The 22412-nt window shown below is 43.0% G+C and overlaps 1 protein-coding gene across 5 annotated transcripts in view; it reads right to left on the bottom strand.

The window, feature by feature from the left end:
• serpinh2 (serine (or cysteine) peptidase inhibitor, clade H, member 2) overlaps positions 1-22412 on the bottom strand; it is a 114215-nt gene that overhangs the window by 3340 nt on the left and 88463 nt on the right. For 2 of the 5 annotated variants that reach the window (XM_046065074.1, XM_046065076.1), the window contains exons 5-7: positions 13474-14117; positions 5818-5910; positions 5087-5319 (exon numbers count right to left, since the gene is read on the bottom strand). In XM_046065074.1, the coding sequence (XP_045921030.1) occupies positions 5087-5319; positions 5818-5910; positions 13474-14117 (970 nt within the window). Of the gene's footprint in view, positions 1-5086; positions 5320-5817; positions 5911-13473; positions 14118-14349; positions 14538-14691; positions 15023-22412 lie in introns of those variants that run through there. The other 3 variants (XM_046065079.1, XM_046065078.1, XM_046065077.1) reach the window with 3 other exon arrangements.

Below are 22412 nucleotides of genomic sequence, written 5' to 3'. Positions count from 1 at the left end.
CAGGGCTTACGTGGCCTACAGTGGTGCGGTCTAACCAGGCCTGAGGTAGCATGGCATCAACCCCCAGGCGTGCAGCACTCTGCATCACATTATTTCAGCTCGATGGTTGAGCCCAGTAAGTAGCTTGTTGGATGTACCTGTGGGGGCTTTAAGGGAATAGGTTGTGGCAGCCAGGACATGTTACAGCTCTTTCTGTGAGGAGTCACTGAGGTTGATGTTAAAAGACAGAGCAGCCTTAATAATGACAATGGGAAAAAATAGAAAGATGAGTAGCAAGGCTGAGATCAAACAGAGAGACGCTCAGCTGCTGCTTTCTAATTATGTGACTTGAACAAATTGGAGCACATGCCAAGCAAGTGAGGTTTATTTAAAGAGATTTATATATGTATATATCTAAACACTATATATATATAAAAACACTAGGTAATCTCCGAAATCCCATGACAAGCCTTGAAGTGTGAGGGAATTTTACTTAGGAGTGGGTCAATGACTGGGCTTCAATAAACAATGCTTTCAAAGACATCCTGAGTTCTCTGAAACCTTGCTCTGAAATAAGAATTTTGTGTATTTATCATTTTTTATTGCCTTGTGCAACATTTTATGTATGTGTATTGCATATTGCATTTATTGCTTTTGGAAAAGCAGTAGAGCCAAGACTGATTTACCCAAAGGTACAATAAATTGCTTCTATCCCAAAACACCTCGAATATTTGTGTTTCTGTACAAAAACAGCAATGGACATCAATCAAAAATAGTCTTCCTTGCTAATTATTGCTGCAAAAAAACCCCACCACAGTTTAGATGAGATAGTTGATGAAGAGGCAATGGCAACAAAGACTGTTAAGTCGTCAGAGAAAGCTGAAGGTTAAGTGTTGATTACATTCTGAATGAATCACTTGGTCTATGAAATGACAAAATACAACAAACTATGTCCAATCTGGTCCAATCAATTGTGATGCCTATAATCACGATGTAGGCATCACGATTATAATCAGCCCAAAAATCATAAGAAAGCAGGGCTAAAAACCTGCTTATCTCCACTGCTCCTGCACAATTTACACCTCCTATTTCATCTGGCTTTTACGAATCACACCTGCCAAGGGACTCTTTTAAGCTGTTGCCACCTTAAGCAACTACAGACGTGTTGTGCTTAATTCAATACTGCCCTTAACATCCTGCGTGGGTGGTTTCAAGTATGCAGTATGTGGCACTCTCTTTCTATCAGCTCTCTTGAGGCTTCAAAGCCTCTCCATCTCTTCATTGAGTCTCATCCGCAATGCCAGTATTGGTATTTTATTTCCACGGGCTTTTACCTCTTTTGCATGGTCAATACGCTCTCTGTGTCTCATTCACTTGCTCACATATACACATGAACAGCTTTTTACTCCACAAGGCCATTTTTTTTACCACAAATGAAAAAGGAAAAAGAAGCTTTAGCTTTTAGTTAGATATTTAACTAATGTCCATGAAATGCATCTGATTAATTCATATGATGCAAGGTTGCGGTAGCTGTGTTAAAACAGCTGTCCCTCGACACTGTATACTGTGGAGTGTGCTCTTGTAAATATTTGATGGCCTTTTGACCTCATTAGCCATGATTGAGCGAGCTCTCGGCGCACACTCATATGTCTTAGTCACCGACTGGAGATACAACCGGAATGGAGCTCAAGCTCGGCCATTAGTGTGTATGTGTGTGTGGCCTGGTCAGCACTGGATCAGAGACAGAGGGAGGGAGCAATGAGGGTGGTTTATTCAGTGACCTCTGGGCCAGGCTTGTTAAGAGGGTTCTCCATCTCTGGCTACAGACTCCGATACAGTCTGCCCTTCACCAGAGGAGAATGCCACAAATAGGGAGACGTAAAGAGAAAAAAAAGCTGAATTCTGGCGCTATTTATAGTTCTCTGTGACACTTTCCACCTTGTCCCCAAGCAATCATTGACCCCCCTCATCCTCCTCCACCTCTCCTGCTCACTTACCAGCGAACGTCACTCCTATTTAGGTCAGCAGAGCCAATGCGCGGTCGCTGAGTGATGGCATATTACCGGCACACGTGAGACCGACAAAAAGGGATTAGATGAGACTGATACGACAGAGAGGACAGAGGTGAAGGAGGGAATGGGTGCGCTTGGATGTGGCAAATCCATGCAACATGACTCAGAGCTGTGCGATTTTGTTTGTTCGGATTTGCTTCACACAGAGGACACGAGCATTAGGGTTGACATACACACACACACTACTATGATCTTCTGTTTGTCCTGATGCCGCCCTCTAATCTTAGGAGTCCATGGCCATCCCAAGCACTGACAGACAGAGTTGTAAACAGTATTAACGCACAGTGATGAGCAATTATTTGCCCGACCCAATTGGAAAAATGATCGTCAGAGAAGACATGGCAGGCTGTCGTTGGCCAGAAGGGTTGGACAGACAGATGAAATGAGAACGGAGGTTACTGAGGGTTTGTTCAGAGCTTTAGCCCTTCCATAATGATTCCTCAAGTGCACTTCTTCTTCTTGAGAGCAAACGGAGGGAGACAACTCTTGACGAGTTGGAGAAACAGAGGCCAAAACATTCAAGTGCTTGTCCAAAATTAAGGCCCATAATGAGAGCAAAGTACATCTACTTTTAGTTGTTTACAAGAGTCAAAGTTTTTTATTGTTTTTTTTCAGGGAAACTCTCTTGCGGACACAAAGGAGTATTTGTGCAACAGTATGTTTTCTGCTCTTTCCCTGGCAAAGCCATAACCGTGTCAAAAGGAGTTGTTTCAAGCTTTAGTTCTAGATTACTGCCTCCTCCCCAGAGTATCCTGACAATGTTAATGTCAAAAGCTTGTTCTTCAGGCCATGGCTAGCAGAATAACATGGCAGCACAACTCTTCAGAAATGTTTTTTTAACTAGAGAGAGGGCAAAGTGGATTTCATCAGTCAATGATGAGGTTACAATGTACATCTAAAGAGGACATGGTAATAGGTTCCAGTCAGTGTACCCTCCCTGGGGAAATGGGTTTTACTGGCATGCCCTCTGTATCTGTCAGGTTCAACTAACCTCTCACTCGCTCTTTTTCTCTTACTATGTCTTTCTCACTCATTCATAAAGCCATACCACTAACTCCTGTACCTTTCTTTCACCCAGAGTGTGTGCTCAGACTGAACACAATGGCGGTCTGAGCTGTCACATTTACACACAGTGCGTACATTGCTAGCTAGTTACAGCTAGCTAAACGCTGTATAGTCTTTACAGTCAGTACACTCTACACACACACACTCTATACATTTATCCAGATAATACAAGGTGATGTTTTGCATTCAGTCTGAATGCATCATAGGGTCTGAGTACTAAAGATGTCCTGAGCAATATCATGGCCAAGAACATTTTAATACATCAGCATCGTCTTAAATGTCTATCCTCTCGTCTCATTTCGAGCCAGCTTGAATGGCAAACACTGCCCTTGGAAGGTCATATCAGCTGTCACTTATTTACATTAATTCCGTAAGTAAGTGATGACAGACCAAAAGTAAACTTGCCTGTTGTCAGTCAAAGGCTGTTATTTACATTTTGAGACATCCCTAGTGAGTGGCTGCAGCTAATATCAGTACAACGAGCTTGACCCACATCAGCAGGAAAATCTCAAAGGTGTGGAGGCCTGTGTGATTCTAGCAACTTGTCTGTGCCCTTGCCCCTGCTGTGGACCCTGTGGCCTGGTCAAATACGCGCTCTTCCACTAGCTTTTCTCCAAACGTCCAGCCTCCGGTTTGGCCTGTATGAACCATAACAACCACCGAGCACTGACATTAGCATCAGAAGCCACTAAGCTGCTGCCTGTCTGCCTGGTGCTCTTCTTGGCTCCCTCTCTTCTAACTCAGGCCAGATACCTGCTGGCTCTGGGGTTAACAGGAGCAGAGATACAAGCAGACCACCAGCTGGGCTGTGGCATGACCACGGGGCTCCTGCAAAAGGAGGTAGTTGGGAGGCTTCAGAAGCCCACTGAGGAGCTACAGATCACGTTCCCTAGGCCCCTCTTAGCCTCCTACCAGCCAGAGTTTGATTCCCTGGTGAAGGCTGTTACACCCCAATGCTGTGAGTGCAGCTGGATGCCCATCACCTCAAGGAAGAGAGGAAAAGTGTGGGAAGGAGTGACATTTGAACTCACCTGAGTCAGAGCATCGGACTGGAAGGGGCAAGCCAGGTCTCTGCTTCAGTTACCAAGAGCACTAAAGAGGCAGAAGAAGAGGAAGGCAGAAAAGTAGGCAAGAAACAGACGATGTAGGTAAAGAATGTATGGACGAAGAAGCGAAAGAGGAAGAAAAGGCGTGTGAGAAACACCGCACAACACGGAGGCACAAGGCCAGAGAGAGAGGAGGCGACAGAGAAAAGTGAGGAGGAAGAAGAACGACGTATGAATAGAGAAAAGAATACTTTTAAAGGGGAAAAGAAAGAGAACCAAGATAAGCAGAGTGCGAGTCAGATAGACGAGGTGGCCAAAACAGAAGAAGAGAACAAAGAAGAGACATGGGAAAACCAAAGAAGAGGACAAAGAAGGCAAAGAAACAATGAAAATGATGCGAAATGATGCAGAGTGTGGACACGGGAAATGAATCAAAGATAGAAACTAAAAGAAGAAACTACTGTCCAGGCTGCATGCAGGGCTCTGTCAATCTCCACTACAGTATTAAAAAGCTGAGGAACCACTTCTCCACTGCAAAGACTAAATAAAAACAATCAACCACTATTACTCCCACAGAAACACTTGCATATCACACCAGAACACCAGAAACGCAATTGTCAGGGAAGGTGAGGTGACTCTGGAAATTAGGCCAAATCAATAAGGGCTGGTGTCTGGTGGGGATGGAGCACCTGTTTGTTCACACTCACTCCAAGGATTTGCCAGAGCCATCCAAGGCCCTTCGGGAAAACTCTGGAGCTGCAGCCATCTGCGCACCACGGGGGAGGGGAAAAAGGATGCAACCACAAACCCAGAGGATGTACCTCACCTAAAGACCCCCCAAGTTTATTTTTTTAGAACATATGTGCAAATATTATTCAAATAGTTCACCAAATATGAAAAAAGCAAAAAGTTTGTTGTACTAACCTGCAGACTTAGTGTGCTGGTGATGTTGGCCTTGGGGAGCGAGATGGCCACACTGGTTATATTTGTCTTCTCCAGCCACTTGGACAGCAGCTCAAGGGTCAGAAGCTTGTCCAACCTCGCCAGACTCTCGACATGGAAGGGCATCAAGAGCACCATACTGGCCTTGCCTCCCCATAAAGGCACCTCTAAAACCTGCACCATGTTTTCCATGTCTTCATGGTGACGATACAAACCTGGAGGAAAGGACAGGCAGAGGCATGCACAGAATTAAGCAGGAGCTCTCCACAGCAGCTGGTTCAGACGTGCACTTTCAGCCGTGCAGTTACTCACCTGCCTAAATGAACCGTACAACAGGAGAAAACAATGCAGAGTTGGATTAAATCCAATCAAACATAATGTGAATGCAACTTTAGACAGGATGGCAAAGGATCACTGAAATAATATTTTTCATAAATTGGAAATGGCAATTTAATATAACATTAAATAAAAAACAATGTATCCCTCTAACATCCTTTACTGCTGTCACAGCAAAATTTCACTCTGCTTCGTTGTTGTTTTAAGACAATACATAAAATATGAAAAGCGTGTTAAATAAATCACGAGGTACACAGTGATAAATAGTAGGGAAGCAGATTGAACCTTACAGATGTTCAAGCCATTTTAGAACTCAAATTGCTTTTCGCTGCATTTATTTGCTGGCAAGAGTACGTCAGCGACAGACTGTTTTTTACCTGCTCTGTGCATCATCATCACTTTGGTATATTTCTTCCCCAAAAAGGTACGATGATCTGTGCTCTCCTCGCTGAACTCTCTCTCCCACAGCCCTGAACAAACAGCCAAACAAACACAAAAAATAGAACCTTTTGGAATACAGAATGCCTGTCGTGGAGAGGCTGTAAGAAAATACTGAATGATTGAAAGGACTTGAAAAGTTGGACACTAGGTTAAACAATGCCATGTTCATAAATACACAGTGACACTGGCTGACACTGCTCATGAATCATATATCATATCTACTACCCATTAAAATCTTCTTAAAGCTGCAGGGTTGACAGTGCTTAACTGAGGCAGTTATGAGGTCCTTAAGGCCACACTGTCCCATTCACTGTTCACCGCATCCCACTTGGCCCTGCTAACCGCCTGACAGTTGTCAATTTAGGAGGGGCTGAGAGTAGTGGAATTACTGTTGTAATAACCCTTTCGCAAAGACACTGGGACATTCAATCAAGCAGGGGACACTGGATGAAGGGAGGAGGTCAGCAGATTATGACTTGCACTCATGTCACTCTTTGTGACTGACACCCGGGGCCAGCTAGGGCTGCAACTAGTGATGATTTTGCGATTGATTAATGATTTGAAGAAATCACCTCAATCACGACACAATAGCAAAGTGCAAGAAGGCCAAAAAAATCAAATGGCTCATTTGCCCCAATGAAGGTCTAGAGACCAGTTGCTTGGCTTTATCATTAAATACTTGGACAAAGAGTGCATGGTCTTCTATTTTTGATATTGTTGATAATAAATTAGTCTTTAAAATATCAGAAAATATCATCTGTTAAGTTCCCAGAGCCCAAGGTCACATCTTTAAATTGCTCGTTTTGTCCGAACAACAGTTCCACACAGTTATAAAATAATCAATTTACAGTGATTTAAAGCAGAGTAAAGCAGCAAATCTTCTCAAATGCCAAATACTCTCCTTTGAATGTTTGGCATTTTATGTTTGATAAACAAGTAATTTATCAAGAAAAAATGGCAAACATTTGAAAAGTACTAAGCATTGCACTTCCATCAAGTTGGGGCACTGGCAAGAGGCAGATAAAAACAAGCCTAAGGGTGCTTCTCAAGTCTCTTATTTGTCGTTTCCTTGCTCCTTGCTTGATCCGGAAGTTGTTCCGCTCCGTTGCGCTCCGAGGAGCGAAGATCGATCTCTGAGGAGCCATGAGCGAGGATACACCAGTGCATCCTTCGTGGAAGTCTTTTACTGACCGACACGCCCCCTTATTTGGTAGCCGTTATATTGACTGGACGCTGCAGCTGATCAGACTGATCTGATACATCAGGACTGATGACATTAAACTGCACTAATATCTCTAATGAAGCAAGCAAAGGAAAATTAAGCCTGCACATCCAGCCATCTCACCTACTGCATGTGATGAAAGCAGCAGGCGGCTCCGTGTGAAAAATCAGCTGATGAAAAAAAAATGCATTGGATTGATATGATGGAACGCAGTGATCGATCAGTGACGAGTGATGTGACTTGCAAATAAAATGTGTGCAGTAGTGTTAAAGGATATCAGAAGAGGAAATAAACGGAGAGCCCAGAACTGAGCGTTGACTTTGATATGAGTTACATCATTTGAATTTCCCTTAAACATTTTATCATATTTTGGGTTATTCAATAACAAATTCAATCAGAATCAATAAATATAAATGCAGATAATATAAGCATTGTGCCAGTAGAAATTATCTTGTGCCTCTGAGCAGGACAGTATAATTATTCATGTGCAGGTGTTTGTTAAACAGGTAACTGAGAATCATGCTGGTCTGCACTGATAACTGAGACTGAGTACCAACACCGTGCACATGTGTGCAGACACAAACTCAAAAGTCTCTACAGCTGTTACAGCCGACTGACATCTGATCGAGCTGTGATCAGCTGGCGCCTTTATCAGAAACGGACGTCGCTTCACGTGAGGCTTCGTAGGAAGGGACGTCTCTAAAAACCTATTTCCTCGTTCCTTTTCTCCTGGCTTTGTTTCCTTTCGTCTCTGTCCATGCATCCACGGTGGGCGGGACTAAGACGCAAGGAAAAGACGCAAGTGATACACTTAAGAGACTTGAGAAGCACCCTACAGCCATGCTAGCGGCTCTGTCAGTCTGTACTTGCACAGCGATGCTTTGAGCTAAATGCTGGACCTATATGAGTCCATTTTCGAGGATTGTCAAACAAAGATTGTACCCTAACATTTGTTATGCTGAGACCATACCAAGATAACCTGACATAATGCAGTTTAAAAAGAAACTTTTTTATTGTTAGAAATAGTACTTTGAACAAAAGGTACAACAAAATATATTTAAGTTTTGATAAACAGTAAAATGTATAAAAGTACAGAAAACATCTTAAAATATCTTATCTGATTTGTAGAGTACTACTACTAATGAACATTAAAGTAAATAGCAAATAGAAGATTCGATGCTTCGATGGGCGGAGCCTGATTCGACTGTCAATCTCACAGTCGAAGCTTTGCAGTGAAACAAGGATCAAGCCATTTTGGCGACATGGGGGTGTTCAACGTCTGGTTTTACATAGAACTACCAGTTTTCTCCCAATAACTTAATATACAGCTAAAAATTAAAAAGAAAATAACTTTGTAAAGTGCGTGAATAAATCCAAAATTGTAACCCTAACCCTGGGTCATCAGTGCGCATGTGTAGGCGTAGCGTGTATGTGGTGGCGGAAGAGGGACACTTGCTGAAGAGACGGAGCCCCAGCTTCACTGGTGTTGTGCCGAGCTTTTTATTTTATTGTTTTTAAATAGCTGACTACTTGAAATAGACCCGTGAGGAACCGCGACGTTCATGCAGTTGCCAGTTACCCCCCCCGCGCGCTCGCAAACGTTGTGCACAAAAACACACATGATTCGACTATAGGCAGGACGATTCTGATTCAACTAAGAAATCCTTAGTCGGGGACAAGCATATATTGTAGGGTCCAGAAAAAGAAACTATAATAAATACTAATATACTACTACAACTACTACTACCATTTATCATATCTCATGTCTTTGCTATTATAATAGTGATAAACAGGGCTCTCCTACATAGGCAAAAAATTATATATATATATTTTTTGTCATGCAATAGTTATTACCTTACATATAATCTGCCACAATGACCACTGCTTATGTAGCATATTCACATTTAGTTTATCCCTTTACCAGCGCTGTTAATTCTGTCCAAAGCTACGAGAAACCATTTTTTAACCATCATGTTGCTCTAAAACAAGCAGTCTATGATACAGTGACCCTGAGAAAACGCTGCTGTTGAATGCATCTAATACAACATGACAGTAACGTTTCACATTTGAAAGAGTAGCTAGAGAACTTTGTTTGGCTGGAAGCCGGTTTAGATACTAGTTCAGCTCACGTTAATTTACCCACCTGTCCCCTCTGGTTTAATCATTCCTGACACACCAACTGTAACTACCAATAAATGGCTCACAGATATATTTAGAATACATTAAACACAGTTTAACTGCTCATTAACGTTAGTGCTCCTCCACTGAGCAACAGGCAGCGTTAGCTGCTGTAAGTGATGTTAAAGAATATTTAGAAGTAATGAATTAGGGAGAATGAGAGGAACAAGAACCGTTTCAGGAATAAATCTACAATCACATCTGTCAACAGCGTAGCCTCCTCCACTCACCTACTGTAACATTAAACGCACTGCTGTGACCCCAGAGAGGGCAGTGAAAAACGGGAGGGTTAGCAAGTCTAATCACGAATGTTTTCAGGAAAGGAGAAGTATTTTTATTATTATTTAAGTCATATAATTGACGTGACAAATGACCAACTCACAGAGAACACTGAGTGTGAGCGCTATGATGAGCTACTCTTTGTAGTTGTTTCTACATGTTCCAGTAGTCTCCGGTCAGCTGATGTTTTGTTCTGTGATGCTGTAGTGCTTTGAACAGAGGAGCTGCAGAGCGCCCTCTGGCAGGCAAACTGTGCAATAAGTAGCTAATATCGGCCGATAATATCTGCAAAACTCGGTTGGCTCTACTAAATGCTTACATCGGCGTGCTGACATGCTCACAATGATAATGCTAACATGCTGATGCTTAGCTGGTATAATGTTTACCATGCTCACCATCATTAGTTTAGCTTGTTAGCATGTATGTGAACATTTCATAATTAGCACCAAACACACAGAACAACTGAGGTTGATGGGAATGTTGTTAGTTTTTCAGGTATTTAACAAGTACTGATGGCACTAGATGAAAAGGTAAGAGATGAAAATGTCTGTGCTAAATGTCATTGCAATCTATCCGCTAGTTGTCAAAATATCTCCCCTAAAACACAAAAATGTAAACCTCCCGCTGGAGTTTGATGAAAAGTCAAGGGATCACCAAAGTAAGTCGGATTCATCCTGTGGGGACCACACATGTCTGTCCAAACTCATGACAATCCATCCAGTGGACCAACGTTTGTAATTGTTAAGTTGAAAACTATAAAAACAGACAAAAACAAATTTCAGCAATAATCAGTGTTATTTTCTTCGGAAGCACGTATATAACGGTTTTCACGGGCTGACGGGTACTCCTTATGACAAGTACACAAAAGCTGATTTGTAAAATTGATGTTTAAATTGTTTAACTATTAAAACTGATGCTCAATTAATGGGCAAATTGTTTCAGCACTGGGAGTGGCTTTCCCAAAAACCACAGAGCTTCCATTGGACCCCAGCCAATCCCACATCACAGCAAAATGTCATGCGATTCTGCCTCACAGACATGCTAGTCACTGACATTCGCTCCACTTCCTATAACATCAGAGACTGTAACATGAGCTGCAGTGGAATTCAAAAACAGCTGGGTGAAGGTTACCTGAAGTGGCAGCCGTGTTGTTGAAATGATGTCATAATGATTAGAGAAGATTTAGAGAAGAATTTCTCCACAGTGTGCGTACATTTGTGTGTGTGTGTAAGTGGTCTTGAGCGGGGATTTGATGGCCACACCAGCCTGCACAGCAGATTCTGTTGATCTCTGCGTGTGCCTGTGTGGGCTTGTGTCCAAGATAATGTACTGCATTGTCTTCTTTTATAAGACAGCACTGCAGTGGAGAGATCGTTTGAAACCTGAATCCATTAATATCCATCAACAATAAACAATGAGACAATTGCACAGCTAAGAAATCCAATTGCTCACAGACTTATCAGTTCATACTGTAAACTTCAGGCAAAAACCAGAGGAGAATCAATGCAACCGACCCACTCCCTCTCCTCCCTTATCAACTTTTGATTACAAATAGTTATGGTATTTGAGAAGCTAATGTATTATTAGAAGATAAATACGTGGGGACGTGTTGTTCTCTCTTGCCTTTTCTTTCCTCTTCTACTTCCCCATGTTGTTGTGTTATCTTGTGTATAAGTCTCTCTACTGTTTTTTTTTTTCGCTATCTTTTTTTTCTCCTTCCGTCTCCAGTGTTTGTTTGTCTAAAATGGGAACAAAGCCTGAATTAATTAACTAGCGTGGACTGGAACTCCCAAGGTAGGCCCTTTTGCATCCCTCCACTATGTCTGTCAATCTCTTTCGCTCTCTCAGCAGGCCACCCTCTCTTTACTTTTCTCAGTTTTTGCTCTTCACTTTTCCACCCATCTCTTTTACCCTGCATCTCTTTGTCCCCTTCCCACCCAGAAATCTCTCCTCACATTGCTCTTTCTCCGCAGCCCCTTTCCCCATTCTCTTCACTTTTAACATCTCTCTACTATAAGCATGTTCTACTGCTAATTGCCCCTGACCTTCCCTTTCTTTGAATGTTGTGTACTGCCCAGGGAAGGAGGGACAGCAAAGAGCTTTTTTAATTCTCCCTTTCAATAATTAACTAAAGGGAACGAAAGTGAAACAAACAAAAACGGGCAAGGAAGCAGATGCCTGTTCAGTGCCAAAAGAAATTCCGGCACTATCTCTGAAACCATTACATTATCACAGAGAATTGCTTTAAGACCCAGAAATCAAAGACAAATAAAAAAAAAGTTACAACAAACCAGAGGCAGCTAGTAAGAGCAAGAAGCAAATATCGACCACTTTTAAATTATGAATCAAAACTAAAGGAATCCAATTTTCTGTAATCTAATTTGTGTTCTGCAATCTGCTGTATAATCTAATTTGTATATTTCCTCCACAAAATTAATGAACCGACCAAACGAGGGTCGGTTCACGGAAAAACTCATTTCGTAATGAAGTCAAAACATCAAACAAAGAAAATTAATTAAATTGCTTATCAATGTATAGTCTGTCAGGGAATGTTATTTTCAAAAGGCTGTCTATCTGTTGGCAACCTGTTTTCACTTGCCTTCACAGCAATGCCTCCTTTGCACCTAATAAAAAGAATACCTGCAGGAGGAAACAGAAGGAATGGAGGCAGATAGAAGCAGATAAGGATGTGAACAGGAGACACGTGGGAAGAAGAGGGAGAGAAGACAGGGGTAGATTAGACACGCGATAAACAATGACAAAAGCACAAAAACAGAGACAAACGCCACAAAAAGAACAAGTGAAACAGAAGGGTATATTTAACGCATCGTCATCTTTTGTGAAGACTGCAAACAAAAATGAGATTCTACGTAAGCAGGCACACGAATGTTGGCTGTGCTCTGAGAAAGAGAGAGATGGTAGATTACATTCCTGAAAAGTTCTCATGAAAACGAAAAATAACTCATTTGCTACTTCTTGACATTTTTGTACTAAAAGTCTAGCTGTGCAAACACAGACACCCTTTAACAGTTTAACTAATCTACTTTTTAAACAGTCACAATGATGAACGATCAACTTCAGATAAGGATTATGTGGATATGTTTTAGAGATGCAACTGTTAAATCACAGATGGGGCTTCTAACTGACTGCATTTGTACCAAAACATTGACTAGTTTCCACCACTGCAGCCCGTCACAAAGAACAGATCTGAGCCAAGCTGTGCCGGCGCAGACTTGGAGCGCTCCAAGCACAGATGTTAGGCATGACACCGAGGGAGAGAGTCTGGACACTTGTTACTCAATTATTTAAGATGACACATCACCCCCCAATGGAAGATGAATAAGCTCTCAGTGATAGACCCCAGAATCATCCTTTATCTGCTGTGTCCACCAGCTGGAGTCCACCGCATGCACGCACACAGACATGCACACTGCACACGGGTGGGCACGCTGGCACACACAGTGTGGTGGGCAAACTGGCGTGCAGGCTCTCAGTGCTGTCTGAAAACTGAAAATGGTACATGTGCAAGCCATATTAATATTCTAAAACTTCACTTCAGAGACACTGCATAATTACAAATGACTCAACAATTAAAAAGCACACAAGTGTGTTTCAGCATTACTCGGTCAAGGCTCGCTGCTATGTTACGTGTCTACATCCAACCAATTATGTCCTTAGGTGCTCACCATAATGAAAGATTAAGTCACCTCCATCTAGTGTCACACCCAGGACTGTTTTGGACACACTGACAAATGAGGACATGTTTGCACACTATTACAACTATAATTTCCCATTACCCAACCAATGTCATATTTCATTGTCACCACAGACCAATGGTAGCATGGTGAACTGAGTACAGACAAGCCCACGTGTAAAACTACTTGTGTATTTACTGTGCACTGTTTCTACTCACCTTTAAAGCGCATGGCATTGGCCAGTATCATGGCTCCAGCCTTAGCCTGGACTTCAGCTGCTAAAGGAGCTCCCTCCAGGCCACCAAGCCCAGCTTTGGCCCAGCCATGGAGCTGCTTCAGGTCCGCCTTGGAGTCTCCTTTCCCCAGCGGCTGATGCGGCAGCCTGAATCCAGCCTGGCTCTCCTTCACAAACGTCTGGCTGACTGGAGGAGCCTGCTTGGAAAACAGAGCTGAGGATGTGTGCAGGTGAAAGCTGGTCCCATTGGCCTCCGTGAAGCTCTTCAACGCCACGGACAGAAGCTCACCAGCACGGGTTCCAGCCTTGGCAGGAGATGGGGTCTTGAGGAGGTCTTGGAGTTGGCTGGCAGTGGTGCCTGCTGAACCTCCACCCAGCGCTCCCAGTGAGGAGGCCACGAGCAGAGGGGAGAAGAGGGTGTTTATCGAGCTTGAGTCAGAGCGGAGGGCCTGGTACAGGCGCAGACCCAGAGCCCAGCTGGGGTCACCCAGTGGAGGAGGCGGGCGAGGTGGAGGGCTGACTGGGACAGCAGAGCTCTTCTTGGATGAGCCAGCAGTGCTGCCTTGCACCAGGAGAACTGGCAAAGAAATAAGGATATAGACAGGAAGCCTGGGCTGCATGGCAGATCTACAGGAAAGCACAGGAAGTGGAGTCAGTGAAAGGATAAACTATTTGTGTGTGTATGACAATGAGAGGCATGAAGAGAATGCCTAACAAGCTACTAGCTCTGTTCAATACAGATATTTTGACACATTTTTAACTGTGTAATACTCATGCTGTTATTGTACTGTTCATAGACTATTTGAGATAAAGCAATATAAACAGTCTTAACGTTCCATGTTTGCTGTAAAACTCCTACTTGTGCAAACAGCAGCCCCTGCTCCTACAGTGCCACAGCAGTAAACCTGAGTTTTTAAATTCCTCCCCACTTGACAACATGGCTATTATCTCACCGGCTGAGCGAAAAAAAACAGTGTGACAATTAACTTTGATGAAATTTCAAAAGAGGCTTTTTAGTCTACGACTGAACAAGTGGAAGAAAAGGAGAAAATAAAAACACGCGTCTCTATCTCGCCTGACAAAAACACCGACAGGAATGACGGGAAACATCTGTTGTCTAGTGCAGCCTACTCTGTTGTGATTGCCGAAGACCTCTCGGCGAATAAAGGAAAGAAAGAAAGCCTTGTTTGTTCAGATTTACCGTTAATTAATTCAAGTGTATCCCTCTCCTCCGCTGCTGTCCTTTAAGCTACGTGCTCCAGAGGAAGTGGTGCTGGGAGTGGGCTCGGACGTGGCAGCTCTCAGAGGAAGTTTGCCGTCTCCCCTCAACTTCACCCCCGGACAGCTCTCTGCTTTTCCAGAAACTTCCATGCGCCCCAGTGAAGCCGCTACTGTGCGCTGTCTGAGATTTAAACGGAGGAATGGAGGCTAACAGTTCAGGCTAAAGTTGGGGGAAACGACATTAAGCGTTTACCTCACACATCCAAAGATATTCACAGTGAGATGTCCTTATGAGTAGGCAAAGCAGTGCGCCGTGGTTAAAACATGTAACCCCGTTTGATTTATAGGCTACATATCACAGCTTCTACGGTGCTGTTTTTTTTTAAATGCATTATAGAAGCCTATTATTTATGAAAAAAATACGGTTATGTCGTTTAATTAAGTTGTTGTATCCAAATAGTTTATGACAGCATAATACATTTATGCTTTACAAAACCACAATTAAGTCCCCGCGGCTGTGCTGTAAGAGTTTGGCGGGGATTACGTGCATGCGGTGTTGGGCCTGGTATAGATTTTAAAACGAACAAAAATACCACCAGTAAATGAGGCGTTTCTCCATACATCCAAAAGAAAGCTCTGTGGGTTTGCTTGGATAATAAACCCTCTTGTTCTTGCTCAGTGGGGGTTGTAGTTCCCAAAGCCATTCAAGCGGGGTCGCTAATGGTCTTCTCATCGCCTCAGCTCAGTGACCCTGTGAGAGGCTGCAGCATGTGGGCCAGGGCCTCCCAAACTTGACATCCAGGCCTCCCAGTGGATAGGGTATAGAGACCACAGAGCTAGCAGGATAGAGTTTAGTCCAGACATATCTATATATTTTTTTACTATTTACTTATTGTTTAATGTTAAGTCTGTTTGGGTTGTTTATTAGGGGAAGGGCAATAACCCTTTTTTTTGAGTCATTATTGTGAAATTTGCTGGGGACACTCACCAACACACTCCCAGTCCACCCACGCCATCTCACTTTGCAGTAGCTGTAATAATGTGGTCTACTGTCAAGGAAAATTAGGGCAGACCACGCAAGCCTGTATTAGGCTACATCTGACCCTTCCAAATGTCCTCATTCTGTATTCTCCTCATTTCCCTGTTTTTAGCCTTCCTAAATTGTACGTGCCCCCTCCCTACAGCAGAACAAGGAGTGGAGAGCAGATAACTTGTAACACATGACTCTGGGACAGAGATTATTGCCCAAATTGAAGGATGGAGAATGGTCATATGGGGTCCTAATCAATAAATGTAGAGATAGACTAAGGAGGCTAGAGAAGGATCAGAGAGGGATATGGAGGAAGATAACTGCTCGAGACCACCAATGCTCAGCAATCAGGCCGAACATGACAGCTTGTAGACCCAACCAATTATTTACCCCAGCCAAATCAATAGAGCTCTCTCCGAAAGATAACCATCAGCAGCACTATCTGGAACACATTCACAGCAGAAAGCGCAAACACACACTGAGCACTCTGCTCGCTGCCACTCTCACTCTCTGTCTCCTTTGGACACACACACACACACACACACACACATCATTTCCCAGTTATCAGACTTCCTTGGAAATAAGACACGAATCATCTATTTATTGGCCATCTACACTGAAAAGAGAGAAACATTAAATAGCATATGTCAAACCCTAGAAACAATTGTTTATGATGTTGAGGCTGTACCGACAGGCTCTGTGTACATGTTGGTGTTGAAGAGTTGATGTGAGCGACCTCAGGAGGTCTTAACCCAGAGGTCACCCCCTCCCCCCTCCACAGCAGCACCGCTACACACCACAGTCAGTCTCATCAGTAATGAGCAGCGGCACACATTACAGTGCGGGTAATTCATAAAAAGCAGGGCTAGTGCCGCAGTTAAACAAGTCCCCGGGGAACTGGTTGGGATTAGTCAGAGGATTGTGCAACTAGGGATTTATAAAAAGATCAATCACAATGTACCTCCACAGCTCATACCTTCTACCCCCCCCCCCAAGGGCTCACCTGCTTCCTGCCCTGCTCGCACTCACCTCTCAGCACCTTGTCAAAGCCCTGAGCCCTGATTCAGTTTTCCAGCTCCAGATGTCATTGTCTTAGGCAGTAAATGTTGTACTTCACCTCACATGTTATCCGTTTACGCGGCTGTTAGCCATTGTTCTTGGCTGTTGTCGAGGTTAAACGCCCATGGCTCGGCAACACAATCAACACCTCTCAGTGAAAGCCGTTACGGTCACTGCCAACTGGCCTAGAGCTAGACTAGAGCCAGATCCACTTGCCCCATGCCCTATTCTTGCTATCATTTTCACCCCACTTCTCTTCAGCACACATTCACTGTTTCACACACACTGTAGCATTTATTTTCTTCTACCCTCCCCTTCCCCCTTTGCTCTTTCCAGAAGGAGATATTTCACTTCGCACTACATTAGCTCAGCTTCCTTAGACTCCTTTTCACTGCATAACTTTCCTTTTTCATCCATCCCTCCATGTCACTGTGCCTGAGGTTTTTAGTAGCTCCCTCTATCCTACTCCTCCTACCCTCCTACCTCTGGGGGCTCCACGCACACACGCACACACACAATTTCCTCCTCTTTCCTTTAGCTGGAAGAGAACTGACATTTCTAAAACAGGACATAAAGCAGACAGAACCCCTTTACCATAAAACCTTACAAAAACAAAAACTCAAACTTTTCATATAATTGTTAAAGTGCCCTCCCACATGCAGCGCTCTTTCCTCCACCTTCTCCCATCTCCTCTAACTCACTGTCAACCCATTTCCTCTCGCCGTCTCACCTCCTCTCATTCCCTCACCCTCACCCCCGCTCCTGCTCCTGCTCTTTTTCTCCATCTCTCCTCTGCTCCTTCTCCCATGTCTTGCAGATTTTGGAGTCTGTACAGAACAAACAGCGTGTAACATGTGAGCCCCTGTTCTCGTCAGTTCTTGTCTGCGCGTCTGTCATCAGCTCTGGCCTGTTGCAACTAGTAGAGAGTTGGTTCAGACCCCGTCTGGACAGGCCCACGGGGTCCTGTTGGTTTACCTCAAGTTCCCTCGTGGTCTTTTCAAATTAGGGCTCTTACTTAATGTCTGGCCAAGGTGCTAAGATGCAACAATGATTTACCTTAACTCCAGCTTCCCACTGGCTGGTAAATAAAAGAAAAACACATATAGTTATAGCATTTGAAGAATATTTAAAGGTCACCAGCTGTAGTTTTTATTATTAGCAGCTTGTAATCTTAGTGATTTAGGATTTAAATTATATTCAAAAATGGAAGCAAATGGAGACATATGCAAAAGGACAGTACAAATGTAAAGAAATAATTTCTGAACAGTGCAAAACAGAAGACAACTGCCAGACAGGATGTTTAGGTCTGCTTTGCTGAAGATTAAAAAAAAAATCATTCTGGATGGGATTCGGCGAGTGGGAGATGGGTGTGTCCCTTGACTGGGATGTTCTGTCCCCCACTTTATAACGCAAGAGGAGGTATAGCCGGACAGATGGGAAAAAGGGAATATGTGTATTTAATCGATGCAGGGAAGAGCGAGGGGGCAGCCGCAGAAAGGTGAGTAGGGTCAGTGGCGGTTGGGGTCGGGGTGAACATGTTGAACAGCTCCAAAATCACAGACACATCTGCTGTTCATCTCGAATGTTTCCAATAAGCTTTAAATGTTTCCTGCAGCCCTGTGAAAGTGTACCGAGCTGCCAAGACAGAGAGGGGTTGGTGTTTGATTTTCTTTGTGTGTGTGTGTGTGTGTGTGTGTGTGTGTGTGTGTGTGTGTGTGTGTGTGTGTGTGTGTGTGTGTGTGTGTGTGTGTGTGTGTGTTGAAGAAATAGGAAGTCTCTCACATTCTTCTTTTTTTTTTTCTGTTACACGTTTCTATAAATTAACCAACCTTGAGTGAAATGCATGAAAAGTACAAAAGCCAGGGTACACATCTCTACAGGCACATATCCACACAGCAAGAAAGGCAAATAAGTGGCTTTTAATGTGCTCAGTGAGTCAGGCAGAAAAGCAAATGCCAGGCACCCACAAGAGTACACAGCTGCTTCAAGCAAGTGTTGACAACTATCTTTATAGGAATTAAATATTGCTCTTAACACCACACACCTGTGACTCAGATCACTCAAGCTCAAACTCCATGACATTAAATCAACATGTTCGCTTTCTGACGCATCACACTGATCACACACAAACTCATATATAATGTGCCTCACACGCAGCCACATACACACCTAAGACAGAAATGTGGACACACACCTCCAAAAGACAGATATGCTGACACTCTTACCCACCCACACACACACACACACACACACAGACACACACACACACACACACACACAACTTCTATCCTCTGGCTGTGAGTTTGCCAGCAGCCAGCTGGTACTGTCATGTCTGATAGGCTGGAACAGAGACAGCGATGGAGACGAGGCCGGGAGAGGAAAGAGGGAAGGAGGGAGGCATGCTGGGAAAATGTCTACAGCAGAATGCATTAGTAAGATCAGGAAAACTGTATCAAACCCTGGCAACTCATAACACAGTACATTTTTGTTTGTCTGCTGCCTTCCTCCTTACTTCAGTGACCTCCCATTTGTCTTTTTGATCTTGATTTTTGAGGGCTTTGTTCTTTTTAAGTAATCTAAATATGATTCTCATGGTGATGGACAGTGTGTTAACACTTTGCATAAGTGAGTTTTTGTACCAGTTCATCTTACTGTGTATAAGCTATGTTGTTTTTAATAAAAAGGAAGTATGTGAGATTTCCTGCAAGACGAAACAACCGTAATTAAAATGTTGTTGATCAAGACAAATCACTCAGCAATTATTGGGGATGTGATTTCTGGCATTCAAAAATAAGAACATGCTTCAAAAAAGCATCAGAGAAAGCAGTATTATTATTCCAGTATTTTGCAATGTCTCCAGAACAGACAATTATTACTTTGTAATGTGAAAATGTGAATTTGTCGGTTGCTGTAAATAGGGAGAATTTATGGCCACATAGTTAGAAGCTCATAAAAGGTCATAGATAACTTAATGTAAAACCAAACGTCCATTGAAGACAAATATCATTATTGTTTTTTAATTCTGTTTTTCCAGAAAAAAAATGTTGTTGGTGGTTTTTCGAACGAGAAGTAAAACGGTTTAAGGCCACGCCAGCAGCTTAGGCACAGTGGTTCTCTGAGCTAAGACTAACATCCACATGCTAAAATACTCACAATGTAAACATGTATAGTGTTTATCACATTCACCATGTTAGTTTTGCATGATAACATTTGCTTCTTAGCGCTAAACACAATGTATGGCTGAGGTTGATGGGAATGCAAATAGTTTTGCAGGTATTTGGTTACAAAAATAAAAGTACTGGGCATATTTTGAGTTGATGATGATATTATGTGACACATCAGGGGATCACCAAAGTGATACAAATTTATCCTGAGGGTAACATGAGTCTGTTCCAAATCATCTCATCTATTAGCAATTTCAATTTCACTTAAAACCACAAATATACCACGGTCACACAAAACATCATTAGGATTTATCCTCTGGAGCCCATGCATGTCTGTAAAAAATGTCATTCCAATCCATCTAAAAGTTGTTGACATATTTTAGTCTGGACTAAACTGGGGATCCAACAGGCCAAGTGACTGACAGAAAGTCTGACATTGCCATCCATCGAACCATGACACTACCATGGCTAAAAATGAAAAGATCCAATTTCTTTTCAGGAGCAGTCTGACTCACTCAAAAAGAGTTGAAATGCTGCTGAGCAAAGCATTATATCATAATCTTATCCAGTGGAGATGATCAGTGGCAAACAGCAAGTTTCCCATTGCAGCAGCAGAAAATTTTCTATGCATGATTAGCAAACATTATCTTTGGCGCATTAGCTTTCTTGGGAAATTAGCTTTCCAAATAGTTCCTATGTCAGGTCTTTTGACAAAAAAATTTAAATCAACTACCTTTTAAGTAAGAAATAAAGCAATTTTAAGATGTATTAGGGGCAAACCTTTATTTTCATTTCATCTATGGACACATCTCCATAAATCAACTCAAAATTCTAAATGTTCACGGTAAAAACTAAAAATATGAACAAGTATATGCGTATTCACCTCACTATTCAAGCTAATACAGATGTATCCCAGATATGTTAATCAGGTTTTTCATAACTGGAAGAAAAGCTTATCTGGGTCATTATAAGCAGAGAAGATGTTTACCTGCATCAACCAAAATATACAAGTCTATAAAAATGATTGCTGTATCCAGAATTACAAGTAGTTTGGTTGCAAATATGTGTGAATAGTTTTCTCATAAAAGGAGAACTCATGGCTGCCCTTTCATTACAGCAAAACTTTATTGCAAAACTTTTTATGGCTGATGGTTAAATTATATGATGGAACTTCTAACGATCGCCCTTATACAGACAGAATATTTGCATTTTAAAATATCTAATCTCTTATATAAAGACTAATAATAAAGCACACATTTCCTTAACATGACCACAGAATGCAGTAACATTTGAACATGATATTGAAAAGTCACTCACTCACTCACAATCACAGCCAGGTAACAGCCTCAGAGATTAATCAAGAGTATAGTAGAGCTACCATCACCTGTTCCCATGTTTTATTCACAACCTCTCCATGTGCGTTGCCATCCATATTTATAGAGATAACTACATTTACATGTACATGGACACCCTTGAGCATGTGCACACATACATGCACACAGAAGTTCAGCCTATCCCTTAGGGCAGAAGCTGTCATTTTAGTCCTCCACAGCAGTTACTGTACACGTGTATCCCATGGAGCACACACAGAGATCCATTGTGTGTGTGCGTGATTCAGGCTGACTGATAGATGATGGCTGCGGGGCAGGTGGGCACTGAGTCATCTGCAGGGGGCTGGGAGGTGAATGGATGGAGGGGAAATGGGTGGAAAATCTGGGGGCAGGCAGGGGTGGAAGGGATGAAGTTAGGTAGCCTGCCAGTCAGGCTGCCACTCAGCCTCATGGGAAACTGGTTACACCGCCGCTTAAGGGCACACTGATGGAGGACGGAAACCAAAATAATGTGGGAAAGGGAAGCAAGGCAGAAGGGGAAAGGGTAAAAGGTCAAAATATGGGGCACTGGGGAGGTTTGAGTAACAGAGATGCAAATGAACTGCTTTATTAATCGCTCTGACGAGGAAATGTGGAGTGTGTGATAGACGTGGAGAAATCACAGGAACACACATAAAGATACATCTAAAAATAGAGGAATTCTGGTAAGCACCAGGCAAAAGCGACAGTGGGAGCAGATGAGTAATGGCAGAGGAATGAAAGACGAGGTGAGTGGCATGCACAGGCAGAATAAAAAGATCGTATAAAAAAGAGAGAGCGGTATAATATATCACCGTGGCTCTGCTACCAAATCAACAGGTGATGTCATCTGGTTGAATGCAACGCCGTCACACTGGGTTCGGGGCGGCGGAGTTGAGATGGGAGAGGGGGTATAACAGCAACCTAACCATAAAAGAAAGGGGGGAAAAAAAACCTGCTCTCTACATTCTCATTATCCCATCATCTCTCCCTCTCTCTCCAGTTTGTATCAAAGCTTCTCTGTCTCTCTCTCACTTCCCCCCCGCGCTCCCACCTTCCCTAAGCCGCTCTGCTATTTGCTCCGGCGTGGCTTAAGATG

Source organism: Micropterus dolomieu, linkage group LG12 (genome assembly GCF_021292245.1).
Source record: "Micropterus dolomieu isolate WLL.071019.BEF.003 ecotype Adirondacks linkage group LG12, ASM2129224v1, whole genome shotgun sequence".
In the NCBI taxonomy this organism is placed as follows: domain Eukaryota; kingdom Metazoa; phylum Chordata; class Actinopteri; order Centrarchiformes; family Centrarchidae; genus Micropterus; species Micropterus dolomieu.
Note: the sequence above shows the minus strand (reverse complement) of the source record. Positions and strands in the feature narration are given on the sequence as shown.